Source organism: Salvia hispanica, chromosome 2, assembly GCF_029641045.1.
Source record: "Salvia hispanica isolate PSC_SH4W2 chromosome 2, Shi_PSC_v1, whole genome shotgun sequence".
NCBI lineage: Eukaryota > Viridiplantae > Streptophyta > Magnoliopsida > Lamiales > Lamiaceae > Salvia > Salvia hispanica.
In genome coordinates, this window is record NC_142693.1 from 317,758 (window position 1) to 345,092 (window position 27,335).

The window sequence follows — 27,335 nt, forward strand, 5'->3', positions numbered from 1 at the left end:
GAATGTAGGTGAAGAAATAAAGTAAAAATAATAAAACATTTTATTTATTTTTTTAAAAATCTTAACTTAGTCGAAAAGGAATACTCTCTCCGTCCCACATAATTTGGGACATTTTGACCCGACACGGGTTTTAAGAAATCTAATGGAAAGTGAGTTGAAAAAATTGGTGGGACGTGGGTGCTACTTTTAAAGTATACTCCCTCCGTCCAATAAAAGTTGAGACAAAACTTTTGGGCACGAAGATTAAGAATTTATATTAAATAAATAGGAGAGATGAAAAAAGTAGGAAATGTAAGAGAGAGTAAAGTAATGATGGAATAAAGTAAGAATGATTAGATGTTTTCTCTTTTGCTAAAAAAGGAAATAACTCAACTTTGTTAGGACGGACTAAAATGGAATACGACTCAACTTTTATGGGACAGGGGGAGTAATAAAATGTGAGTAGGAATGAGTTAGTGGAATATGAGATCCACTACCACAATAGTAAACGTGAAGTGTGTCAAATTATGTGGGACGACCCAAAATAGAATACTGGGTCAAATTATGTGGGACGGAGGGAGTACAAATTAACGTAGATGGGGCAGAGGAAAGTAATTTTTTTTTTTAATGTTTTAATTTGGCAATCTTTAATTTGAGAAACCAATATCAAATTTGTTCTCATCTCAATCTCAATAACAAACCCATCTTATTCCAATATATCTCTATCGACATATATGAATATAAATATGCGAGTTGCAGTAGGAGTTGGACTCCTAGTTCTAGTATAACTCGATTATCTAATGTTGATAGGATTTATTTTTCGCATATAAATATAAAGGATACAGGTTCGTATCACTATCTCCACCCCTTCTCCCCTCATAATCTCTTGACAAAAAAGATCATTAGCAATGATCGACGACGTATGGGCAGAGATTTTCTTACATCTCCCCGTGCAATCCCTCTTGAGATTTTGAGCTGTCTGCAAATCATGGGGCAACATCATCGATTCTCAATCTTTCCGAAAACGGCACACTCAAAACGACAACGACAACAAACCAGACGACATGGTATGTCTACAATTTAGTTTCCCCAATGTTGGAAACCGAATGCTGCAGGAGCTGTCAATAAAGCTCCTACACAACCACAAGTCAATAATGTCACATGCGGATGACTACTATACCGGCTTCTCGTTTGGCAACTCGCCTCCCAACAGTCTAGGTAGGTTTGTTGGACCGGTTAAGGGTCTAATATGCATTAACCCTAATAATCCCGAGTTGCGCACAGTTGTATGCAACCCTTTTCTAGGCCAACTCGAGATTCTCCCACATTTAACCTATTTGCATCCCGACCCGTGCCAGATATGGTGGCATGATGTTGCTTTAGGTTTCCACGAAGATTACAAAGTAGTGCAACTGCTCTTTTGCAAGCGACACCAGTGTGTCCATGCCCAACTGTACTCAAGAAAGACAAACTCTTGGACGGAGTTTACTGCAGACCGTCTCCGCGTCCTTGATGGGCTACACCATATCCCTTGTATTCCAATAATATCGCGGTGCAAGAATGGCTACTTTTCGCACTGGTTCGTGCATAGGTATAACGACGGAGGAGCTATTGTGCTTGCGCCAGAGATACTAACCTTGGATATGAGGAATGAAGTGTTTCGTACAGTTTGCTTGCCGGCGAGTCCTGTTGGTATGGGTAGTATTATCTTTGCGGAAAATGAACACTCATTTCGCCGCTTTGATTTTCCTTCTGTTGATGGAAGTGTTATTACGGTGGGCATTAATGAGTCGATATGTGAAGGAAATGTATTGAGATGGAATCATGTGATGAATGTGGAAGTACCCTTCTCCGATTATAAGATGCCACTATGGCAGCCTGGTTGGGTGTTTTTTTATCAAACAACGGGCGGCGCGTTAGTGTATGATTCTCGTGCACGCAAATTCATCTGCAAGCATGCAATGCTGCCTGAAGGGTCCAGGATTGTTGAGTACAAAGGGAGTTTCGTTTCACCTAAGAATTAGTTTCACCAAGTCTTATGTTTTCTAGGATTATTTTTCTTCTATGAATGTCTTTGTTAACTAGTATCATTTGATTTTAGGGTTTTGATTCATTTTTCAGATTATGCATGGTTTCTTGATTTATTTTAGTTTTAAATTAAAGTACTTTGTTAGGTTTTCTTTTTTGATGGTTTTGAATATCTATTGATCTGAAAAACATTCTAGATTGACAATTTTGACATGACACAAACACACGTAAAAGTTATGAGTTAATGTCAACTTTATCGTGTTCTTATCATTATTGGATTGATCTGATAAATACACGATCTAATTTCGTGTTGGAAAGGAATTGAGAAGTCTGGAATATGAAGTTCTGACGCTGAGACCATGACTATCTTAAGGTCAATGAACTCATTGAGACCACACTTAGTTTTTTCTAAATAATGAATTTAATTAAATAATATATGATGTAATAAATAATCAATGTAAGATTAAGCATTTTAGATTAATGAAACTAGTTTAGGGGTAATGAATAATGAAATATAAATAATGAATTGAATTAAATCATAATATATAATGATATATAATATAAAAATAAATAATAATTGTAAGACTAGTATTTTAGATTAATAAAACTAGATCATGATATGCCAGTGCAGTCTCAACTCATGGGTTGGCCCGAATAGTTCGCTAAATTTAGAGGATTATGACATCTAATTTGACACCTCATTGGTGATTTTTATAATATAACTAACTAAACCAAAAAAAACCACCTTCAATTTTATGTTGCCCCGTCCCTTGGTAAGTGATTCATATTCTTTTTGGGACGGTAAATGAGTCAATTTATTTTTTGACACTCTCTCTTTTACTTTTTTCTCTCTACTTTATTCATTTTTCATTTAACTAACAAAGACTCCATTTTCTTAAATACTATCATGTTGAAAAGAAATATATCTCTCAGGGAGGGACGAAGGGAGTATTAAACAAGCATATATATTAAATTTTAATTAATATAATATTATTAAATTTAATTAGAAAATTTGTATTTACCATGAAAAATATTATAATCTCTAAAACGTGCTTTAAAATTTCTCAAAATTTTTTTTGTTTTTTATTTTATTTATCCGAATCTTAAATGAGTCATGTTTGAGTTTGAATATATATCTCAAAGTTATCATAATCAAACGTTCTATATCATATAAATATGGCCAATTTTCATCATTATGTATTGAATTAATCACATATCAATTTTATCGATAACAATCTGATTAGCCCATTGGACTAGCCCAAACCCGAGAGTTTGGAGTTAGGGTTTAATATTCATAACCAGATTGACATCCCTAGATTAGGTGTAACAAACAAGGAATTATAATCATAATATTACATGAATATAAATAATAAATGTGATTAATAATTTAGATTTATAAAACTAGATAAGGTATGATAAATTTCGTATAAGAAATTCTCAGACGATGATGATAAAATTAGATTAGAGTTTGCATGTTAATAAAATATAATACAAAATTAAATTAAATATTATGTTAGTAGCTCTCACATTAGGAAAAAAATATCTATCAAAATTAGAGAACTAAGAAAAATATATGAATTTATTTTTATGAAATCGTCTCATTTATAGATCTGTGACTACAAACACATTCATTTATAATAAAGATCTTCAACCATATATTTAAAAGAAAACATGTTTTTTTTTTTATTATTATTTGTTACCCACTCGGTTTTTTAATTAAGCTAAGTAAATATTATGTAAATATATATGTGTCACGCCTCTATCAATATTATTGTTATCCACTCTGAATAATTCGAGCATTACAATAGAACACACAACAATGAACAACGATGTGTTTACCGAGATTCTGTTGTGGCTGCCTTTCTTATCACTTTTGAGATTCCGAGCTGTCTGCAAGATGTGGAGTGACCTTATCTGTTCTCAATCTTTTGGAAAACTACATACTCAAACTCATTACATGACCAACACCAACAATAACAATCCAGACGATATGGTATATCTACAATTTAGTTTGCCTAATGATGAAGTTGAATTACGGGACGAACTGTCGATAGAGCTCGAATGTAACGAGAAGTCAAAGTCATTGATGTCGTATAAATCCGACTACTTTAATGGCTTCTCGTTAAACTACTGGGACGACATCAGCGATTACCTAGTAAGGTTACACGGGCCGGTTAGGGGTCTAATATGCATCAACTGCACCTTGAATCCCGAGGCTCCCGTGGCCATATGCAACCCTTTTCTAGGCCAACTCAAGACTCTTCCTCTTACAACCTCGTGCGCTGCAATTGGTTTCGCCGAAGATTACAAAGTTGCTGCAATTGGTTTCGACGACGAAGATTACAAAGTTGTGCAGCTGTTGTCATGCAAGAGACATCGGTGCCTCCATGCCCAGTTGTATAAGAGAAGGACGGATTCTTGGAGGGAGTTGACTGGAGAGAGTGTCGTGCTCGATAATCAAGAATTCGATTGGGTTGACCCCATACAGTCGCGGAGCAGGAATGGCTACTTTGCGCACTGGCGTGCTCATCTACTAAATGGTGCTAGTTTGAAGGAGGTTATACTGACTTTCGACATGAAGAATGAAGTGTTTCAGACAATCACATTGCCGGAATGTGAACCTGATACTTTGGATCATATTTTTGCAGAAGACGAGCACTCGTTTCTCAAGTTTGTTTTACCTCATCCGTGTTGTAATGCTTTTGAAGATGATAAGTTAGTGAAGGTTTATGAGTCGATATGTATAGGGAGTGAATTGAGTTGGATTCCAATAATGAATGTTGAAGTACCCTTTTCTCATGTGCCTCTGTTGAGGGTTGGTTGTGTGTTTTTGGATGACGGAGATGGTGCGGAAGTTGTGTATGATTATCATGCGCGCAGACTCATCGGACGCCATTGTGTGGTACCCTTGGCGTTCGTTGAGTATAGAGGGAGCTTCGTTTCACCTTGATCATCTCTCATTAGTCCGTTATATATTTGATTTATAAGGCTTTGATATGCCTTTGCCCTTTGATATGTGTCCATAGCACCCTTTTGTAAAAAATCCTATTTAATATCACCTCGATATTATATAGGGATAGTGTCAAGCTTGGTTAATAGTCAGATGCACTATATAAAATTGTATCTTGGTTAATAGCAAGATACAATAATTGTATTTTGGTTAGAATTTAAAGTTGTTTCGATGTTTAGTTAGATAGTCAATTTTAATATTAATTCAAAACATGTTTGACTTGCCATATACTACTACTTTTATATAGTGTCAAAATAATTTGTACTACTAACTAGCTTCGGGTAAAAATTATTTTAAACAGATTTCATGCTTAAAATCCCATGGGAGTCGGAAGAAAAGAACTAAAGGACCAAATAAATTTCATTGATTACATGTGAAGAAATTGAAACTTCCTTTGCAATTCGATTGATCTTCTTCTCGCTCTGTCCAATTCTCAAATACCTCTGAATTCACGCACACATCCACCGCTGCTAATTAATCGCATATATTTTGAGCCCTCAAAGGAGAGCATTATATTGGGTTGGATTACCTCTAAATCTATAAACTTGTACTACAAATTTTCAATTAGGAGCTTATCGTTTATTTGTAAACTAATTTGTTGTGTCCGAGATCTATTATAACTCGGTGTCCTTTTAATTTACATCAAAACATCTCTTCGTTTCCAAGTAATGATAGGATTTACTTTTCCTCTATAAAATGCTTACTTTTGTAGTCTTCAATGTTCAATCTAATTTGATGCAATACAATATATTTCTCGAGCGTTCACTATATCATGGGCTATGCATCTCTTGTCAATGCCAATGTTAAGGAGGGTCGTAGCACTATCTCGAGCCCTTCTCGCCGCACATCTCTTGTCGTTGACCCCGTCATTCAAATCAACATCGATGTGTTGATAGAGATTCTCTTGTGTCTTCCCGTACAATCTCTCTTGAGATTCCGAGCTGTCTGCAAATCTTGGGGTCACATTATCGATTCTCCATCTTTCAGAACACTGCACACTCGCAACAACAAATCAGATGACACGGTCACTCTTCAAGTTTATGCGACCAACTTTTCGCAGAACAAACTGTCGATAAAGTTCCAACACAACGGGAAGTCATTAATGTCGTATGAAGCCGAAAGCTTAACCAATTCCTCGTTTAAATTAGTTAGGGCGGTTAAGGGTCTAATCTGCATTAACCCTAATAAATTTCGGGTGCCCATAGCCATATGCAACCCTTCTCTAGGCCAACTCAAGCTTCTCCCACTTACCACCCCTTCCACTTCCAACTCCTGTGGAATATGCTGGCGCGAGGTTGCAATTGGTTTCGACGAAGATTACAAAGTTGTGCAGCTGATGTCGTGCCCAAAACACCGCCATGTCCTCGCCCAAGTCTACTCAAGAAGGACAGGATCTTGGAGGGAGTTGGCCAGAGATGATGGCGGCCTCCTTGATACCCTACATTCTTTCTCGCCTTGTCCCATAAAATCATGGTCCAAGAATGGCCACTTTGCGCACTGGCGCGTGTATCGCCTCAAGGTGGGAGGTCGTATTGTGCAGAAGATACTAAGCTTGGACATGAAGAATGAAGTGTTTTATACAATTAGGTTGCCGGCGGATTATACTTACTATTATGATTCGATTTTTGCAGATGATGAACGCTCATTTCGCCGCTTTGTTTTCCATTCTCATACGCGTCTCGGCTTAGTGGGGATTTATGAGTCGAGATGTGAAGGAAGTGAATTGAGTTGGAATCATATGATGGATGTGGAAGTACCCTTCTCTAACTTGGACTTTGGGGTAAGTTTGTGGAGGAGTGGTTGTGTGTTTATCAAATATTGTAGGAGCTTGTTTGTGTATGATTATCGTGCACACAAATTCATCTGCAAGCACGTGCACCCTGCGGAGCTCGTGGGGATTATTGAGTATAGTGGGAGCTTCGTTTCACTTGAGAATTAGTCTTACTTAATTTCGTGATTTTGTAACTTGAATTTGCTTCATGTTATTGTGGTTTATGATAGTACATGTTTCCGGCTTGTGATATATAGATGTTTTTATTGAACACATACCATTTTCTATTGGATACATAATCATAATATTATACTCCTATATAATAGGAGTAGTAGTAATAAGTAAGATAAATATGGAAAGCAATCAATATAATTAAAGCCTAATTGATTACTGATTATTCTTTCCAAGTACGTATTCATATTCAACCCTATTTGATATTGCAGTATAAGGCCTTTTTCAAGAAATATGGCAAGTGAATACGTAAATATTATGAATAATAAAATATATAATATGAAATTGTTGTAATAAAATATTCCATATATTATGGGCTATGAAATTGTTATAATAAAATTATGGGCTCTAGGTCCCTATGTAGGTCCGCCACTGAGTCCATATATTTGTATCTGATCTCATTCTCTTCTCTGAATAACAACTGTTCTTCCTTATTCTGTCATCTACCATTGTTTTGCCATGTAAGTCTTCTTCACTTATTTTGCATTTAAGTGTACTACTGAGATGGTGGTGAATTTTCTTATATAGTTAATTTTCATGATGATGATGATAATGGGATAATACAATTAGAGTATATTTTAATAAAATACTACATCCGTTCATTAAAAATAGTCTTTGGTAGTGAGTTTCTTATATGTAATTGTTCTCTAATTAATAAGTATGTATCTTAGAAATTACTCCCTCCGTCCCTGATTTAGAGTCACATTTTGACCGAATACGAGTTTTAAAAAATGTAAAAAAAAGTTGGTTGAAAAAAACATTTAACTTTATTCTACTTTGAGTATTTGGACCTCATATTCTATCAATTTTTTACACTCACAATCCAATATACAGCTAATATATAGATTAAATAGGTCACACATTCTACGCACTTTCTCTCTTTGCTTTTCTTCACAGAGTTGAACAATTTCTTAAAACTCACCAAGTCAAAAGACTCTTTAAATGGTGGACGGAAGGAGTAGTATGTAAGGAGTAGTATGTAAAGACTCCTTATATATTATAAATATGTAGGATACAAAAAATATCTTGAAAATGAGAAAATAAATCAAATACTAACAATATATGGAAACAGTAATCAAACAAATCAAATTAAATCGTATGCAGAAGATATAGCTAAATCATAAATAAGATATTTTAAATTCATTGAGAAAATTAGATTGAGTATATAGAATAAATGTCCTTACAATGCAAAATTATGGATGACATTGTCTCCTTGATTTTTGTCATTGCATTGCTAACACTATTCCCCTCTCTGAATAATTCTAACAGCACAATCAAACACATATCAATGATCAACGATGTGTGGACAGAGATTCTCGCGCGTGTGCCACCGGAATCTCTCTTGAGATTCCGAACTGTCTGCAGATTCTGGCGTGACAGTATCGATTCCCGGCCCGAAAACTGCACACTCAAAACGACAACAAATCACGTGACATGGTTTATCTACAGCTTTGTCAACCAAGGAAACAAAACGAGGCATGTCTGGAAGTACGTTTAGGAGCTAAGGAACTGTCAATGAAGTTACAACACAAGAACAACAACTCATATGAATCCGACCGATTCACCAGCTACTTGAAATCCTACTGGCCTTGTCATGTTGTAGTTGGGGAGGTTAAGGGTCTAATCTTCATAAACCCTCATGATTTGAAGGCGTCATAGCCATATGCAACCCTTTTCTAGGCCAACTCAAGATTCTTCCGCCCTCCTCTAGCCCCTCGTGTGATATAGACTTCCGCAACGTTGCAATTGGTTTCGACGAGGATGAAGATTACAAAGTGGTGCAATTGCAGCATTGCGAGAATCATAAGTGTCTCCACGCCCAACTGTATTCAAGAAGGACAGATTCTTGGAGGGAGTTGGCCGGAGACAACCGCATCATCCTTGATGATTTGTATAATGTAGGGATTAAGCCCATAAAATCAAGGTGCAAGAATGGCAACTTTTTGCACTGGCGGCTGTTTACAGATATACTAAGCTTGGACATGAAAAAAAATGAAGTGTTTTGGAGATTCAGGTCGAGGCAAAATTTTTATGTAAGTTCCATCTTTGCAGAAGACGAGCACTCGTTTCAGGGCTTTGAATTTAAAAATAATGGATTTAATATTTATGAGATAACATGTGAAGGAAGCGAATTAAGTTTGAATTATGCGATTGCTGGGAAAGTACGTACGTCTAACTCTGAGGTGCCTTTGTGGAGGAATGATTGTGTGATTTTTGAGGATGTATTGGGCACGTTTGTGTATGATCAGGGTGAACACACAGTCATAAGCAAGCATTCGGGGCTTCCCAAAGGGTCCGAGATGGTTGAGTACAGAGGGAGCTTCGTTTCACTTGAAAATTAGTTCAGTCCAAGACTATTCCAAGAATGGCTTTTTTTTCTATGAACTCTTGTTAATGTCTTTATTTTTTGTGAGTGTTTTGATTCATTTTTTAGATCGGCCATGGTCACTTTATTATTTAAGTTTTAAACGAATTTCGAAGAATGATCGTTTTTTATGTTTATTGTTTGGATATGCTAGACTTGAAAATTATTCAATGTACATCGACTTGGAAATCAGAATTTTGAAATTAGGAAAATAGAGAATCTAATCAAAATTATAGAATGTTGCATAATGTATTATTTTCCTTGTATAAAATATTAACCATAGAAATTTAATACTACTACTATGAAATCCCACGAGATATACATACCAAAATATTTAATTCTAGGGTTCTCTAAAGGAAAAACGTATCTATATACTAATATAGATGTATCTCGCGTCATCAATAATACTATCCCTCTCTGAATAATTGTATCATTACAATCAAACACAAAGCAACAATGAACAGGGATGTGTTGACAGAGATTTTCTCGTATCTGCCTACACAATCTCTCTTGAGATCCCGAGCTGTTTCCAAGTTCTGGCGTGATGTTATCGATTCTCCACCGGATGCGGTATATCTACAATTCCGGTTGCCCAATGATCAAAATCGGAAAGAGCTGTTGGTAGAGCTTCAACACAACGGGAGGTCATTAAAGTCGTACGAATCCAACCACTTGGACAAGTCCGCGTTATCTTACTCGCATATCAATGATCAAGTTGTGTTATCGGGGACAGCTAAGGGACTTATCTGCATCTATCAAAGTTATCCCGATGAGCCCATAGCCATATGCAACCCTTTTCTAGGTCAAGTCAAACTTCTTCCGTCCTCTTCCAACTCCTCACGTGACATATACTGGCAAGATGTTTCAATTGGTTTCGACCAAGATTATAAAGTTGTGCAGATGTTGTGGGGTCGTTGCGCCCATGCTCAGCTCTATTGCAAAAAGAGAAATTCTTGGAGGGAGTTGGCCGGGGACAGCGGATTTCCTGTTGATCTACACTGGGCTGACCCTATAAAGTCGCAGTGCAAGGATGGCCACACTCTGCACTGGTGGGCGGGTTATGTTTCGAAGAAGAAGAAGAGGAGGATTATACTGAGTTTGGACATGAAGAATGAAGTGTTTCGGACAATTTCATTGCCGGATTCGCGGGTTGGTACAAATTGGGAAGAGATTTTTGCAGAAGATGAGCACTCGTTTGTCCGCATTGTCTTATCTAATATATTTACCAGTTTGCAAGGTAATATATCATCGAAGATTTATGAGTCGAGATGTGAAGGGAGCGAATTGAGTTGGAGTCATGTGATGGATGCTGAAGTACCCTTCTCTCAAAACGTTCCTCAGTTGAGGGCGGGTTGTCATGTGTTTTTGGTCAACCCAGATGAGTTTTTGGCACGGAGTGTCGTGTATGATTATCGTGCACGCAAATTTATCGGGTGGCATTACTTGGAACCCACAGTTGTTGGAGTTGTTGAGTATAGAGGTAGCTTGTTTTCACCTTGAGAGTTATTGTTTGATCTGTTTCGGTTTTCAACATGAAGAATTTCAAGCAACCATTGTTTTATACTTATGTTTCAATTCATGTTTTCTTTTTGTCTTGCCTTCCAATCAATGGGCGATCTCCACTAGGAAGAAACCCTTTTAAGAAGAAGACTAAAGTTCATTTTTGGTCCCCTACATTTGCTCTAAAATTCTTTTTGGTCCCTTACATTAAGTTTGTGATCTTTTGGTCCCAAACATATTGTTTTGGTCTAAAAAAGTCATTTTCAGTTAAAGTTAACGGTCAAAGCAGTTGACCAACTTAATAATTTAATTATAATCTAATTAACTTAATTAATTTAATATTAAATTTTATAAAATATTTTTTTCCTTCAAATAAAAATTGATCAAATTAAAAGAAAATTTACTTTGCTCATTTTTCTATTATAAATAATAAATTATGCAAACTAATTAACTTTCCATAAATCTATCACAAAGTTTTAGCGATAAATTAAGTGCATAGCAAGTATAATACGGAGATTATGTATGAATCAAATTCATATTGAAGATAGGCAAAACAAAAAAAAAAAAAAAAAAGAAAGAAAAAACAAATTTTCTGCAAACAGAGGTAGCTAGAGCATTTTCGATGATAAGGACGATACATTCATTATAAGTTGTTTGTAGCAAAAAAATGGTAAATTAAAGGCATGAAAGCTCCCCTCTCAATAGCATCCTAGTTAGCATCTCCAAAAGTAAAATCCTTCAAATATTTGTTAGACCAGCTGCACTCTCTTGACATTATATAGCTCTGCCACCAGCATGTTTCCATACCCGAGCAGCTCCCCCAGCGGCATCTTCAGTTGCTTGAACGCCGGTGGCCCTTCCCGAGAGTTCACCGGCTGCTGGTGCACTTGAAGTTCCAGCCCGCCCACTTGAAGTTCCAGCCAGCACACTTGAAGAAGTATGCTTATTGTACATATCAGCAACTGAACTTGTACATCGTGACCTGTTGTGACCCGGTTGATAACACAAGCTACAATGTTGTGGACGATTACGCCTACGCTTCTTCCCACATTCTGTGCATGATATAGATTAACAATATTTTAATTAACTAGTGTAGGTAAGCAAGTTAGTAAGATTTGAATAGAAAAGGTAACTACCTTGTGTATCTTTGGGGTTGCTAACTTCATCAACACGTTCTGATTCAAGAGGAATGAGCTGGGGACATTTCCTCTTGTTATGACCCTTTTCACCACATTTACGACATGTGTAGTCAGACATCATTCCACTCCTAGACATCTTCTGCACTCCATTCGATAACTCACATATTTTAACTTTTCTTGTGTTCGCCTTTTTGTTGTTTATCTCCCTTCGTTCTTCAAATGTTTTTTGCCTTGCTCCTTTTGGACGACCAGGAAGTTTGATGATTTCAGGTGGGACGACATCAGGCTTTGTCGTCTTAGGCCATAAGTCAGGACCTACAAAGGCATAAAACACAACATATTTACTTGATTAAAGAGTGGTTTTTGGTCGAGGACAGCTGAGATTTTGTACCTTCAACCGGATAAATAATAGGTTGGTAAACCTTTTGAAAGCTTTCTTTTGAGTAACAAGTATCCACAAATTGATCCACCGTCTCACATGCCGTCTCTATGGCTGCAATTGCGTGATTACACGGGATCCCTGTGAGCATCCATCTCCTGCAACTACATGTTCTATCCCTCAAGTCAACCACAAATTGTTCATTCCACTTCGTATTCACTTGGTAAATCCAATCTCCAGCCTCCCGCACCATGCATTCGCCGGTCTTCTCTTTTAGTTTCTCAATTTTCTTCCTTATCTTCGGACCAAAACAGTCTTGTATCCTTGAAGCAAACTTCCTTCTTGTTGTGAATCTATCCATCATGTACATTCTTATACACTCCAACATCCCATACAATGGCTTCTCTCGAGCAAATAGCAACACCCTATTTAAGCATTCAGAAATATTGTTCACGAGGATGTCACATTTCGCGTGATACTCAAAGAAAGCTCGACTCCAATTCTTCTTGTTGGTGTGTTCAATCAACCACTTGTATGCTCCCTCATTCATGTCCTTAATTTGTTCCATTTTTTTCTCGAAGTCGTGAATGTTACTTGATCTTGCTACCTCCCAAACCTTATCTTTTAATTCACTGCCAGGAAATTGTTTTTTAAGGTTGTTGTGCATATGCCACACACACATTCGGTGTTCCGCATGCTCACAACAATTCTTAATTGCATTGATAAGTCCCTATGAAAAGAAAATTAGGATATTTATCAATATGATCTTAAATATACCAACTATACAATATAATATAAATAACAGTCATACCTTTTGTCTATCTGAGATAAAAGTCCACTTGCTGGAATCAATTATCTCCAAATCCTTTACCAAAAGCCTCACAAACCAACTCCATGTATCTGTATTCTCAATCTGTACAACGGCAAATGCAATGGGAAATATTTGGTCATATGGATCCAAACCAGTGGCTGTCAAGAGAATACCCTTTGCTTGTCCCTTGAGATGACACCCATCAAGTCCAACAATGCGTCTACAATGAAGTTTGAATGATGTCTTACATGCTTCATATGCTATATAGATAGCCTTGAATTTTTGATTTCCGTCATCCAGTGGTTGGGTAGCTAACACCACAGTACTGCCCGGATTTGACCTTAACAATTCTGCTTTGTAGTCATGCAATCTTTTGTATTGCTGTATCAAATCAGCTTCAATCAAAGAACGTGCATGTTTGATAGCACGTTTCGCCTTTCCTGAAGTGATTGTGATTCTCATGTCTTGATGCACCTTCTCAATGAATTGCCCAATGCTCATCCCAGGAAAAATGCGAATGTCTTCTTTATATTTTTTGCTAAGATATTTGGAATTAGCACATCCATGGTTTGAAGAAGAGCCACCACAAATGTGTTTATCCCTAAGACGTGCAACTTGCCAGTAACCATATGTATTCCTATTTCTGATTGAAACATACCATGGACATGCAACCCTATTCTTACCATGGAGCACAGATTTGCAAATTGCGATGCAACGTGCATTATCATTTTTCTTAAAACGTAATTTTTTACCCATCTTCACTCCTTGATGGCGAATCAGTTCGGTGAAATCTTGCTTTGAAGTAAATCGCAAACCAATTTCCCACTTGACATCATTGAGATCAATCGCCGGATTGTATCTTCGAGTTTTCACTCTATAGTCACCTTCTAAATCTTCCCCAGAACTTGGTGAATCGCTAGGAAGGTTCTCACTTGAACTTGAATCGCCTTCAGTTTCATCACATTTCCTTGTTTCCATCTCACTTACAAGCTTCTTCCAAGATTCCACCTGACTCTTCATTATTTCATCTTCATCATCATCAGTTAGATCATAATCACTATCTACAAATGGACGTTTTTCACTAGTATTCTTCTTTGTAGTAGCAACTGACTTCTTCTCCTTCACTTGTTTTTCATGTTCTTCGTCACCACTAGCCATATCATCTTCACCATCATTCACTTCCAATTCAGTTTCCTCTTCACCATCAGTCACTTCGACTTCCACTTCAGTTTCTATATCAACAGCAGCAACTTCCTCTTGTGTTAACTGGCTCACTAGCACGGCACCTTCTGCAACTTCATCACCATCATGTGCTGGTTCAAGTTCATTCACAACATATAAATCAACCACTCCTTCTTTCAGTCCTATTTCTGACATCTCCATAGAAGATTGGTTGTCGAAAAGGCGCACCAACCCTTCATTCATATTCATATGCGATTTTACAAAATAATACTCCAACCAAGTAGTATCAAGTCCTTTTTTTTCAAGCACGTCATCAACTTCTAGTTTGGACCATTTATCCGGATCACAATTGCTTATGCATTCAACTAAACCGTTGTAATGCACCCGAGTTGTGAATTTACCATCTGCATAATACAATGAATTAGTTCGACACAGTATTAAACATATACAAAGTAGTCCTAAACATGTAAGTACAATGTTCAACTTAGTCCCTTTTGACCTGTCACATAAAAATCCAATAAAATCAACCAACATTCCATGGACTATACACTACTTTCTACTCATTCAAACAAAAAAATTTACAACATCATGTGCACCACTCTTATTTTCCCTAATAAAATTATATTGGTAAATTCCAAAGAAATAAATAAAGAATTGAAATTAAGTAGAGGTTTTGTTTCAGAAAAGCTACACAAATTTACTTGATAATACTATATTTACAGTAGTATAATAAATCAAATTCTAATATTGAACCCTAACCAATTGAACTGACCTGTGTTCAACGGCTGTAGAAGATTTGGCGAGGGAGGCCAATATCTCGGCGGAGGAGGATTTCGCAGAGCAGAAGGATATCTCGACGGAGGAGGCTTTCGCGGCGGAGAACGATTTCGCGGTGGAGGAGAAGGAATTCGCGGCGGAGGAGAAGGATTTCGCAGAGCAGAAGGATATCTCGAAGTAGGAGGCTTTCGCGGCGGAGAACGATTTTGCGGTGGAGGAGAAGGATTTCGCGGCGGAGGATGAGGTTCGACGCCACCGCTACAGTTAAACCAGCCCTCCATGTTCGACGCCCTGGAGAAGATGATGTGGGGAAGACGATAGAGATTTTTAGAATAGGGTGAAATTTTACTAAGTTAAAATTGGGGAATTTGGGGAAAGTGGGTGTGAATGGATCCGTATACTCTATTTCTTGAAAAACAAATTATCTTTTAATTTATATAATAATTAAGCTAATTAAGTTAATTAGATTATAATTAAATTATTAAGTTGGTCAACTGCTTTGACCGTTAACTTTAACTGAAAAGGACTTTTTTAGACCAAAACAATATGTTTGGGACCAAAAGATCACAAACTTAATGTAAGGGACCAAAAAGAATTTTAGAGCAAATGTAGGGGACCAAAAGTGGACTTTAGTCTAAGAAGAATGAGATAGTAAGTATTTTATTTTTTAATCATTTTTTATGAAATCATTCTAGTCATTGATCATGAAATGCCAATTAACATCAACGCCTTGCAATGCAATCGATCACCGTAAAACTTGAAATGCTTGTATACCAAACTTGAAATACTTGCATACCTTGGATAGCCAAGATAATGATTTGGTCCCATCACATTTAGACTCCTTTGAGTTTGATTTTCAATGTGTATTCATAGCTGGGAGTGCTTGCTAAGATAGAATCATATTATTATAGATACGGGACATTGTTATTCTTTTCAGTCAACCAATCAATGAATATCAATTATCGCCTATTTTGTTATTTTTTCTTTTTCTTGCATTAAAACCCTAAATTTACAAGGGTCATCCGGATTTCGCCTCCCGGGACTTCTTAATATCTGTTTTCGGCATGCATCATACAAGCTAAACCACGTCGCATGCATATACAAGCTAAGCCGACAAGCCAAGCCTCAAGCAGGCAATTCAGACTTCCATTGGGACTGCAGAATCCCATTGCATCCCAAGTATAGATTGGCTCAAAGCATTCACATGTGTGTCAAACTGCAACGAGTCAGTTTCTTTGTAGATCCATCAAAATCAATGAAAGCACCAATTGATACAATCATAAATATGAACGATGCTAAGGAAAAAAAAGTTCTACTTTCAACCTCCAGAAATTTGAGGCAAATACGAGGCAAATATGAGACTGATTTGTGTAACATAACACAAAGAGAATTGAAACGCCAGCAATGTGGGATGAGCATTTGGATTTATAATTCTAGAATTATACGAAAAGAAATTATAATTTGAATTTGTTCATAATTATTTTATGATAATTTTTTTGTTGAATTTGTATCTAACAACCAACTAATTACTCGTGAAATCATAAAAAAAACACATTAGTTGAAAATCATCAATAATTGTACTACATACTATAAGCAACCAAAATTTTCCTCCGACCAAGCCAATATGAATTTTTAAAAGCCAAAATACATTCTTAGGTCCTTATACTTTAGTCAAAATGTTCATTAGATCCTTGTACAATTTTTTCGTTTTAATAGGTCCTTATACTTTTCACAATATTTTTAACAGGTCCTCGTACATATTTTCGTTTTAGTAGGACCTTATACTTTTATCATAACTTTCATTAGGTCCTTGTACAATCTTTTATTTATGGACTATTTTACATTTATCTTGGATAATAATCTAAATTTAATTAAACTTAATGAACTTTTTAATATTCCATTATTTAACTTAGCATAGTCTTTAAAGATAATATCATCTTGTTATCCAATAATCTCAATAACTTGTAGAGAATAATAAAAAGATTAACCGTGATGATTGAAGATTAAAATCGAATTTTTTTTAAAATAACTATCCGAATTTTCAATTGATTATTTATATTTATATTGAAAAATATGTTTCCCTGAATATTTATAATCATAAGATAAGTTAAATAATAAAATTAAAAGGTTCATTAAATTTAATTAAATATAAATTATTATCTAAAATAAAAGTGCAAGAATATCTTAAAATAAAAAATTGTATAAGGACCTGATAAAAGTTATGATCAAAGTTTAAGGATCTACTAAAACGAAAAAAATTGTACAAGGACCTAATGAACATTTTGATTAAAGTATAAGGACCTAAGAATGTGTTTCGCCTTTTTAAAATCACATGAAAATAAAAAGTTGACCAAATTGTAATTTACATATTTTACCCTTTTTGATTAATGGTAGTGATCAAATGCAAACTCTAAATATTGTACAAACTCCAAACTATGATCTGGACCATTGGAAAATATCAACAGATCATGAAATAAGAGCATCTCCAGTGGTCGGCTAGCCACCGGCTAGCCGATTCGTCGCGCTAGCCGGTCGGCTAGCCGAACCATTGGGGCCGGCCAGAGCGAAATCGGCTAGACGACCGGCTAGGGCTGGCCGATCGGGGGGCGCTGGCCGATGCGCTGGCCGATCGGCTAGCCGCCATTGTGGCGGCCCGATCGCTAGACCCGATCGGCTAGCGATCGGCCAGCGCCTATTTTCGTTTTTTTTTTTTTTTTTTTAAAAAAACCTATATAAACGCGATTTTAGTTTCATTTTCATTTGCACCACTTGTTTTAACGAGTTTTCTATCTCTCTAACTTTCTGTACAAGAGTATCATCGAGTGATGAGTAACGCGGGTGGTAGCGGTGGTGGTAGTGGTAGTGGTAGTGGGGATGCTGAGGAGTACGCGCGGAGGATGAACGAGGCTATGAATGCCTACATGAACCGCCAGATGGAGCGGTACATGCGTATGGTGGAACAGCCGGCGATACCTCGCCCTCCACGGGTTGTCCACCGCCGAGCAATGATTGATCGGGATCACGCCGCTGCACATCAGCGGCTGTACGACGACTACTTTGCAGAGAATCCGCGGTTTCCCGCCAACATGTTCCGGCGGCGCTTTAGAATGCGCAGGGAGTTGTTTATGCGCATCGTTGGCGCATTAGAGCGTCGATATATGTGTTTCCGCTTTAGGCACGATGCGGCTGGCAAACCCGGCCACACCCCTATTCAAAAGTGCACGGCGGCGCTCAGGCAGTTGGCCTATGGAGGCGCGACAGACATGTGGGATGAGTACCTCCACATCGGTGAGACGACAGCCCTGGACTGTCTGAAGGATTTCTGTGGGGGCGTGATTGAAATATTCGGTGAGGAGTACCTTCGAAGCCCTACTCCTGAAGATTGTCAGCGGCTGATGCAGATGCACGGGGAGCAGCATGGGTTCCCCGGGATGTTAGGCAGCATCGATTGTATGCATTGGGAGTGGAAGAACTGTCCGACTGCCTGGAAGGGGGCCTACACGACCGGCTACAAGTCAAAGAATCCCACGATGATCCTCGAGGCCGTAGCTGACTACCGGCTGTGGATCTGGCATGCATATTTTGGAGTAGCCGGGTCGAACAACGACCTCAACGTCCTCAACTCGTCTCCCCTCTTCAACGAGAAGTGTCAGGGCGTCGGTCCAGCCGTCTCATTTGTGGCCAACGGCAACCGGCATGATATGGGCTACTACTTGGCGGATGGGATATACCCTCGGTGGCCGGTCTTTGTGAAGACGATCAGGCAAACGACCGACGAAAAGAAGGCCTACTTTGCGCAACGACAGGAGTCGGCGCGCAAGGACGTGGAGCGCGCATTTGGTGTGCTCCAGTCTCGATGGGCGGCAATTAAGGGTCCCACGCGTTTGTGGGATGTCGGATGCGTTTCCGAAATAATGTACGCCTGCATTATCCTGCACAACATGATCGTCGAAGACGAAGGCGCACAACTGACTAGTTGGGCCAATGACGATGAAGCAGGTCCAAGCCACGGAACGGCCACCCCTAGTGTACGACAAGGGGTTCCTCTCGATGAAGCCGGCCGCCTCAATGAATATGCCAACATGCGCCAAGTGAATGCTCATATTCAACTCCAAAAGGATATAATTGAAGAGTTGTGGGCACGGAGGATTGCACGGCGATAGGTTTTTTTTCTTTAGTATGTACCTTTTGAAATGTAATTTTTTTTTTAACTTTGTATTTTTTTGAATGAAATTAATGAATTTTTCCACATATGTGTCGTAAATTTATTTTCGTAGTTCAATCGTAATTTTAATTCCGTAAAATGCAGTATTTTTTGAATTATTTTTTTGCGGCTGGCCTATGGCTGGCCTAAATCTGATGTGGCAGGAGGATTTTGTAGTGCTGCTGACGTAGCAGGGGAGGGAATGGCTGGGCTATGGCTGGCCTATGGCTGGCCTATGCACCACTGGAGATGCTCTAATAGCAACAAAAAATATCAACACAATGTCAACAGTTGATGTTATGTTGAAATTGTGGTGACATTGTATTGATATTGTGTTGACATCAAAATCTGAAAATTTTATATTGTGTTGACATTGTGTTGATAATGTGTTGAAAAAGTTTGAAGTTTGTACAATATATGAGTTTGCATTTTATCACTACCTTTTGATTAATATAGAAATGTTTTAAAATGTAAAAAATAAAAATAAAAAGAAAAAATAAAAAGAAAATTTGTAAAACGGGTTGACTCCGACCAAGTAGTGCAGAACAGTTCGTCTCTACTCTTCTAAAGGAATTCAAAAGGTGAAGCGCATCAATGATGCGAACAAGGATTTTGTGGTTTGGTGTAGGTTTCGCCTCTGCTTCTGGAGCAATTGCGCAGCTTGTGCTCAAGGATCTCTGGACGGATCGCGCTTCCCTTGCTTCGCAGGTGAGAATTTCATGTTGCTTATCATTTAATTCGAATTTATCGAAATTGATAGGTGATTATATCGATTTCTAAAGTAATCAGCTGTTAATGTGTGTGCAGGCGACGGAAAAGTTCGATTCGTTGGATGCGCGAGTGTTTAATCTGGAGTCTGTGATTTCCAGCAAGCATACTTCACCTCAGGTTTGGTTGTTTGTTGCTGTAGTTGCTGTTCGAGGTTATGTTTTTGAATTGAAATTTTGTTTGCTGTTTTTCTAGAATGATACTGCATTGCAATAATTATGTGAGAAGCTAACTGGAGCTAATGTGTAGGGACAAGTACAATTTTAATGTATAGTATATTGAATGTTGAAGCTTGAAAGCAAATATATATCTTGATTTGGCTCTCTGTTTAGTTATGTGTTGGTTGGTTCTACTACTCCCTCCGTCCCGGCTAAGATGACAGCTAAGATGACACATTGCTTAGCCGGCACGGGATTTTAGGAGTTATTGGTTAAAGTGTTTAATTGGAGAGAGAGGAGGTGGGTGTAAGTATTAAAGTAGAGAGATGAAGAAAGATGGATATTTTAATAGGAGTGAGAAAAATTGGTTGAGTGTATTAATTGGAGAGAGAAAGTTACCAAAAAAGGAAATGTGTCATCTTAGTTGGGACAAACTAAAAAGGAAAACGTGTCATCTTAAGCGGGACGGAGGGAGTAGTATTTATCACATATCTGCATATTAAAGTGTTAAAAAGTTGGTTTTGAAGCGAAGCTATGGATTGCAGAATTTTTTGTAATGTCGTGAAATTTGTGTATTGAAGAAGTGATCAAGTCTTGTGACTTGAGTGAAAGGCATTAGGGAGGGACAGTTCTTCTCTTATATGAAGTTATGAACTGCAATTGTGGTTGTTTGTTTGTTCATATGCTATGTCCTCAGTGAGTTGATCTTATGCATGTAGAAGTAGAAATCGCAAAGTAAGTGGAGGAAAAAAGGAGAGAGAGGTGTGTGGATAACAGGGATAGATATTCATCAACTATAAGGATGTGGTGTACTGGTGTGTGCCTGACCTTAATTACAGCTGAACCCTCAGTGGTCGAGGAAAATTCAATCTTCGGCACTGATCTATGTTTTCTATAATATACACCATCATGTTATCGAATATATGCTTTCTGATGTTGGATTCAAATAGATTGTGATTTCATAGACCGTGGTTTCTCATACCATAAGCATACAAACTTTTAGTTTTCCTTGGGTACTTTTGGTTTATCTGCAAAAAACTTACAACTATTATATTTCTTGTAGGATGAAGGGAATCTTGGATGAAGGTTCTGATTGTTTGCAGCATATGCATATGATCCTACAGCTGTTCTACTGTTCTTTCTGAAGATTGAATGTATTTACATTACTTTTGAGACTTTTGAATGGCAGTGATCTACTCATATCCATCTTGACTTTGTCACATACATTATGCTGTCAATGTCATCTAGTATGTTATAATTCGATATGGAATTCATCAACTTGTCCTTTGTGATTTTGATTATTAAATCATTAATTGCTCTCCTATGTTGCAGTAGCATGGGTAATCTGTTTTACGATGATGTTGTTTGAAAATTTAGTCCCTCATAACACATAAGTGACATGTTGCATCCAGATTCTAAGGATCTGGAATGATATCAAATTCCAGCATAATATAACTGAATTAAGAAAAGAAAAAAGATTTAGACTATTTGGATCATTCTCGAGTGCACAGAAATTTGGCTGCCCACTCAAAACAACACAAGGCAGCATAAGATATTCAGCTGCTGCATTATATGGCTATTGTGCCAACTGCCAAGTATCTGAACACAATGGCTGAGAACAAATTACTTTTAACTATTTTAATTGAAATTTCTACATGTCAAAAGTCCTACTATGTGCTAGAGTGTTAGTGCCTATATAGCTGTTGTGAAATTTTCTATCGTCTCTCTGATACATTGTCATTCACATGACCCAAACAGTTATATTTCATCGGCAGGGGAAATTTTTACAACTTGACATACAAGGGGTTTCTATGTGTACAGTCATTAGGTTGTTAGCATCTCTTATAGTTTTTCTATGATTTCTACTTATTGATCTGGACCATCTTCTGAGTCATCACCTGTATGATTTGTTGCTCCACTTTCTATGGTACCACCATTATGAGGGTTGATTGATCCACCCGATGAGTGATGAGTTTGGTCATGGTGTTCTTTGATTGTCCAAATGGGAACCAAGATCACTAGCACCACTGACAGGAACAACAATGCTGACCATAGCAATCGTATGTATCTCTTTAGTGGCTTGCAATGTTTGTTAAGAATTTCGGACAGGGCATCCTTGACTGGCCGACAGTCAACAAGGCCTTCTATGTTAGGATATTGATCGAGTAATATTTGTATAGAAGTGCAGTATGCTCCTATTGAGTTGTAGTAATCTGCAGGAACCAGAATTCCTCCATTACATGTGGTCTGGGTATCAGGACAGGCTATCTGTTTTATAACCTTCAGAAGCAAGATATCTGTTCTTAGTTTAACATCACCCTCAAGAGAAAGTGCTGGTCTTGGTGAGTCTCTCTCTCTCTCTCTCACACACACACACACATAAAAGAAGTTGGGAGCTTTGATGTGAGTGCGTAAAGTAGATTCAGTTTTCATAGGTCCCCGTACCTTAGGAATGTCTCCTATGCGCACAGATGTGTTTGGACAGTTCCATGGCTGGTAGTCATGTGCAGGTGCTGGGGAGAAAGGATTGCAAATCTGAATAATTCCTCCATATGATATAGATATATTTTCGTTTACCTGCAATAGTTGATCTCAAGAATGTAAGCCACATAACGTTCTCCTTTTCCTTTGCACAGGTGGTATGATAATGATATCAGGGAAAAAATTTCTAAATAATTAAAGAAAAAGCAATGCACTAGGTCTTCCACGAAATATATCATATACATCATGAATAGTTTGAATCTCTTAATGACTTAACAGGGAACTGAGATCACCCCAGAATCCATTATACCAGTTGATTGCCATGAAAGATGAAGTCTTATTGCATTAATAAGATTGCCATCTATGGCTCGATGCCAAAAATATTCTAGTTAAAATTTCTTCAACTTTCTTTCATTCACAAGTTCAAATGTTGATAGGTTTTGTTAAATAGTTTTTAATTGGACTTGAGCACCTTTGAACTATACTTGCAAAGGGTTTATAGTTTATACCACCTAATAAATTACCATGACAAATAGATGAACCAAGAAACCTTTGTATTCATGCAGAATACATTTCATATAACTGCTTTTCAGCTTACCTTATTCACTAAGTTGTGTATCCCTTCAGTAACATTATTTAGCATGGGTTTTGCAGAAAGCAATTGCTCACAGGGTAGAATGGGACTCAAGCTGTTGTTATAAGGATTCCTCTGGAAGCCTTCTAGTGCTCTGCATGTGTCTCCCGTCAGGCTGAAAGTTTTTATCCCTTTAGTTGATCCGATTGACATGTGTATGCAAGTCAAATATTGTACTACTAGAATTTATTTTTATCTAGATATATCCATACATCACATCAATTGTTTTGGAGCTGGGAGGTGAAAACTTACGTTTGTAGGAAGAAGCTTATCCCAAAAAGCAACCAACAGAAGAAAGTTAACATCCAGCAAACTGCTATTAATCTGCAATGGGGTAAATCTGTGTTAGAAATTATTTCATTTTAATCAAATGAGTATTCTTTGTATTGATTCCTTGAGCTTACACTTGAAAGGGCCTCTGAAAGCTTGAAACTCCAAGTGCTGTAATTAACAATAGCATTTTGTGAAGAAAAGGAAAATGCAGGAAAGAAATCATTATTGTTATGACTATTGACAGTGTTCTTTTAACAAAAGATTGATTTGTTTTAACACAACTCGTCTTTGGAATCAGAGTAGCAGCTAGGTGCTCATTTGGCCTTACCTAAGAGAGAGATTACGACAAGTAGTGTAAGTGTTATCGTCACTGTTGTCATTGCGTATCTGTCAATACCAGAAAGTAGTAATCATAGATCTATATTGACCTTGGATTAACATAAAACAGGGGGAGCAATGAGAATATATACGATATTTTCAGGCCCTTTTGTATTAAGTTCCTGTTCTTGGATGCATGTGTTTTTATAGCAGAACCCTGAGTTTCGAGCTTTATGGTTGTTGAATTAATTAATTGCTTGTTCTTTTCATCCATTTGTTGTTGTTGCAAATTCTGGCTTATTTCCTTCATGGCTCCAGTTATGTTGAATATTGTGTCAGATGCGCCATCTGCTGTGTCAAGAAGAATTTCTACCACTGTCTTTGCTCTGGAATGAGACTTTGAATTACCTCCAAAAGCCAAGCCAGAGGCCGTTCTGAAATGATAGCAGCAGGTATGATGTTTTTTTCGTGTAATTAGGACTTCTCATTGGAAACGCAACTTTTATAGCTTCGCTTCTATTTACTGTTGTTGCCATGTAATAAAGAGTAACCTGATGTGCCTATTACTTACACTGCAAGGAGCGTACAGAAACTAGCCAAAATAATAGGTTGTAAATGATACTGCTCATAACACGATGATTTGTTCTTGCGCTTTCTGCTCGTCCTGAAGCAATCAGTTCTTACCAAAAGAAGAATTCCATATCCTAGACCGCATAGGAGCCATATTAGTGCAACAGCATACCCGGGTATGCCTGTAAATGCCGTTGACTGCACAACAGAACATATGCTGTAAAATAAGTCAACTTTTCATTTTCGTTAAGATGAAAGGCGTGGGAGCAATAGCTATACCAATACTTACACTCCAGTAGTGGTCATTTGTAACGTTATATCCTCCTCTGTATTTCTTCAATAAATTTAAAGGGTCTGCTCTAACGGTTTCTTTCATATATGTCGTCCCTACTGAGGTCACGTTCGATCCTGTTAAAATTCGTCCTGAAAGGTTGAAAGCGTTCATGCATAGTTTATAAAAGAGTTTGTGCAGAGGTTAAAAGCTCCTAAAGTAGAGAAGCAAAGGAAGAGATGAATCAGTCACCTGCTTCAGAGCTGGAAACTCCTGTGAAGCTCAAGGCAAACATCCCGAGAATCACATGCTTTGCCATCCTTGTTCCACGAAAGGTTCCCATTTCTTCTACCTATCACTGATTTTCTGCCAATATTTTATTGTTTGGATAGGAAATTTAGAGGATCTTTGCCTCCCCAACTTAGACCATGAGAAATATAGAAATGCATGCTCAGAGTTTTCCATCACTCAACGAAGTAAATTGGAGATAAGCTAACTCTGTTTAGGGGGCGTTTACTTTGTGGGATATGATTGATAGATAGATGAAGACAAAGTGTACTTTTAATGTGAGATACAGAGACTGAACCATACTAGGTGAATGCCCGACTTAGAAAAAAAATGTTAAGAAAAACAGCTTATAGCTTTATAGAATTAGGTAGTGTGGCATATTGTAGATAATTCACCAAGATGAGGTGTTCGTATCGATTTAGGTGACTGAACATTTTTCTCGTGTTTAAGCTTAGGTGCCGAAAATTGGGAGTATGAAGTGAGTAGGAACGAATCCGTAGATATGCCTATTAATGGTATTTTGGTACTTGATGCAAATCTATTAATGGTATGTTGCCATGTTGGTACATAGATGCTATAATAAATGGTGTTTTATTTGCATTATACGTCGTCAATGCATGCCACGTGTATAGATTTTGAAAGAAGGAAGCAGTCAAAAAACTCACTCGGAAAAGAACTGCTACTCCTTTTTCCTCTGAGCTCGCGTTTCTTGTCGTTGATTATGAAGTTTTGCTCAGGGAAGCCGATGTGAGTACCTTCGAATAAAATAAAATGGGTAGGAATTGATCAATGTATTCCATCGATCCAGTTAAACTGGAATCGATAGAAGATCTTCATTTTTCACAAAAAATGAAAAAACAAAAGGGAAAAATATTATCACTGGCCATTCCTTATATCTTTTAGGGGAGAGGTTTATGCATGATGAAGAAAAGCTACAAATAGAATTATTGAGTAACAAGTCACTAAATATTATTATTATTGTAATTTAGTGTGTAATTTGCTTTCTGTGTCCATTTCTCAGTTTTGACTTTTAAAAGTAAGTCAGTTAAAATGTTTTCTATGTTTCCGACCGGAAAATGTGTGAAAAACTGATTAAAACATCTTTCGATTTTTAAGGATTTTGTAATATATTCACTACTTGAATTTGTTGGATTGTATTGTCAATTGTTTCCATAATTCTTTTAAGTATTCAAATATTCTGTATTAAAATAATACACACATATACACACCAAGTTTTTTTTTTTTTTTTTTTTAAAGTTATTTACAATATCATACTAATTATCAAAACCATAAATTCTTATAGAAGGGACCAATTCCAGAAATAGATGTGAAAAACATTCAACGCAGCATATCATCCTAACAATAATGTCGAAGAAAATAGTTGTTTCATACCAATTCAAGAACACCATCCTTAACAAATGTACCTTATACAGATAATATAAATAAACCACCATTTTCAACACATTAAAGATTGGTTATATCTGAATCTAAAAGGTTGGTGCATATGATAGAAAAAATAATTAAAAATTTAAAAATTATATTTTTCATTAAAAACAAGAAGATAATCATACCAGCTCATAGTGTATTGGATTGTTTTATGCAGATTCTTTGAAACAAAGGAATTATCTTCCCTGGCTTCTTGATTGAGAATCTGCATGTTGTTCCCATCCCTTTGTCAACAACAATAGGAAAAGAAAAACCAAAAATTAAAGGGTGAAAAGTTTGAAATTTGAATGGTAGAGAGGTAGTTCAATTTTTGTTTGGGTTTATATAAATAGGCTAACATTTTTTTATGGAATTTGAAAAATAATAATGAACACAATGTGATTTAATTTTCAGAAATATATACTAATGAATACTACAACTGAAAAAAATTACTAACAATAATAAAACGTACAATAATAAGCATCATCGATTGAAATATATTAACCAAGCATGTACAAAGATTAGGTAATCAAATGAATTAAATCTAGTTTTATTCCAATATATTATGCGTTTTAATGAAGCATGTGAAAAGATTAGGTATTAGTTTATTTCACTCCAATGCCTTGCATGCATGATCATGTGACCAACCCGGCCCGAATACCGATCGGGCCCGCCCGAAATGTACTTTGCTCGTCGAATTGAGTCGGGTCGACCTTCGAGCCCATGAAATCATGGCCCAATTTACCAAAAAATCATGGCCCATGAGTAGTAAT

The 27,335-nt window shown here is 37.1% G+C and overlaps 6 protein-coding genes across 8 annotated transcripts; 4 read left to right on the forward strand and 2 right to left on the reverse strand.

Moving 5' to 3' along the window:
* The first annotated feature begins 3,997 nt into the window (after positions 1 to 3,997).
* Positions 3,998 to 4,957, forward strand: LOC148931265 (uncharacterized). Its single transcript, XM_089063781.1, has one exon. The coding sequence runs from the start codon at positions 3,998 to 4,000 to the stop codon at positions 4,955 to 4,957; it is 960 nt and encodes a 319-aa protein (XP_088919907.1).
* An 832-nt stretch (positions 4,958 to 5,789) lies between these two features.
* LOC125205091 (F-box/kelch-repeat protein At3g23880-like) lies at positions 5,790 to 6,956 on the forward strand. Its single transcript, XM_048103910.2, has one exon. The coding sequence runs from the start codon at positions 5,790 to 5,792 to the stop codon at positions 6,954 to 6,956; it is 1,167 nt and encodes a 388-aa protein (XP_047959867.2).
* Positions 6,957 to 9,840: 2,884 nt separating this feature from the next.
* On the forward strand, positions 9,841 to 10,884 carry LOC148931266 (F-box/kelch-repeat protein At3g06240-like). Its single transcript, XM_089063796.1, has one exon. The coding sequence runs from the start codon at positions 9,841 to 9,843 to the stop codon at positions 10,882 to 10,884; it is 1,044 nt and encodes a 347-aa protein (XP_088919922.1).
* Positions 10,885 to 11,658: 774 nt separating this feature from the next.
* Positions 11,659 to 14,644, reverse strand: LOC148931267 (uncharacterized). Its single transcript, XM_089063797.1, has 4 exons — positions 13,214 to 14,644; positions 12,415 to 13,132; positions 12,021 to 12,338; positions 11,659 to 11,936 (listed from the first exon to the last, which is right to left on the reverse strand). Exons 1-4 carry the CDS (start codon positions 14,642 to 14,644, stop codon positions 11,659 to 11,661), a joined length of 2,745 nt encoding a protein of 914 aa, XP_088919923.1.
* A 5,265-nt stretch (positions 14,645 to 19,909) lies between these two features.
* On the forward strand, positions 19,910 to 21,580 carry LOC125200792 (uncharacterized). Its single transcript, XM_048098562.2, has 3 exons — positions 19,910 to 20,084; positions 20,184 to 20,264; positions 21,366 to 21,580. Exons 1-3 carry the CDS (start codon positions 19,971 to 19,973, stop codon positions 21,384 to 21,386), a joined length of 216 nt encoding a protein of 71 aa, XP_047954519.1. The 5' UTR covers positions 19,910 to 19,970; the 3' UTR covers positions 21,387 to 21,580.
* Positions 21,581 to 21,762: 182 nt separating this feature from the next.
* LOC125205272 (uncharacterized) lies at positions 21,763 to 27,335 on the reverse strand. 3 transcript variants are annotated; one of them, XM_089064470.1, is made up of 11 exons: positions 26,709 to 27,335; positions 25,803 to 25,892; positions 25,102 to 25,207; positions 24,868 to 25,001; positions 24,580 to 24,776; positions 24,161 to 24,442; positions 24,019 to 24,077; positions 23,822 to 23,858; positions 23,670 to 23,741; positions 23,382 to 23,532; positions 21,763 to 22,879 (listed from the first exon to the last, which is right to left on the reverse strand). In XM_089064470.1, exons 3-11 carry the CDS (start codon positions 25,190 to 25,192, stop codon positions 22,169 to 22,171), a joined length of 1,734 nt encoding a protein of 577 aa, XP_088920596.1. In that variant the 5' UTR covers positions 25,193 to 25,207; positions 25,803 to 25,892; positions 26,709 to 27,335; the 3' UTR covers positions 21,763 to 22,168. The 3 variants fall into 3 exon arrangements, with proteins under 3 accessions (XP_088920596.1, XP_088920595.1, XP_088920597.1); XM_089064469.1 differs by having other exon boundaries at positions 25,102 to 25,215; XM_089064471.1 differs by having other exon boundaries at positions 21,763 to 22,582; positions 22,748 to 22,879; positions 25,102 to 25,892.

Bases quoted from the DNA above. Each gene is read 5' to 3' on its own strand.
- LOC148931265 (XM_089063781.1), top strand. From the start codon at position 3,998: ATGGTATATCTACAATTTAGTTTGCCTAATGATGAAGTTGAATTACGG.
- LOC125205091 (XM_048103910.2), top strand. From the start codon at position 5,790: ATGGGCTATGCATCTCTTGTCAATGCCAATGTTAAGGAGGGTCGTAGC.
- LOC148931266 (XM_089063796.1), top strand. From the start codon at position 9,841: ATGAACAGGGATGTGTTGACAGAGATTTTCTCGTATCTGCCTACACAA.
- LOC148931267 (XM_089063797.1), bottom strand. From the start codon at position 14,644: ATGAATATGAATGAAGGGTTGGTGCGCCTTTTCGACAACCAATCTTCT. The intron at 13,133-13,213 runs GTATGACTGTTA...TTCTTTTCATAG, and splicing joins TTATCTCAGATAGACAAAAG to GGACTTATCAATGCAATTAA. The intron at 12,339-12,414 runs GTACAAAATCTC...ATGCCTTTGTAG, and splicing joins TATTATTTATCCGGTTGAAG to GTCCTGACTTATGGCCTAAG.
- LOC125200792 (XM_048098562.2), top strand. From the start codon at position 19,971: ATGATGCGAACAAGGATTTTGTGGTTTGGTGTAGGTTTCGCCTCTGCT. The intron at 20,085-20,183 runs GTGAGAATTTCA...ATGTGTGTGCAG, and splicing joins GCGCTTCCCTTGCTTCGCAG to GCGACGGAAAAGTTCGATTC. The intron at 20,265-21,365 runs GTTTGGTTGTTT...TATTTCTTGTAG, and splicing joins GCAAGCATACTTCACCTCAG to GATGAAGGGAATCTTGGATG.
- LOC125205272 (XM_089064470.1), bottom strand. From the start codon at position 25,192: ATGGGAACCTTTCGTGGAACAAGGATGGCAAAGCATGTGATTCTCGGG. The intron at 24,777-24,867 runs GTAAGTATTGGT...TCTGTTGTGCAG, and splicing joins CAAATGACCACTACTGGAGT to TCAACGGCATTTACAGGCAT. The intron at 24,443-24,579 runs GTAAGTAATAGG...CTATCATTTCAG, and splicing joins TTCTGTACGCTCCTTGCAGT to AACGGCCTCTGGCTTGGCTT.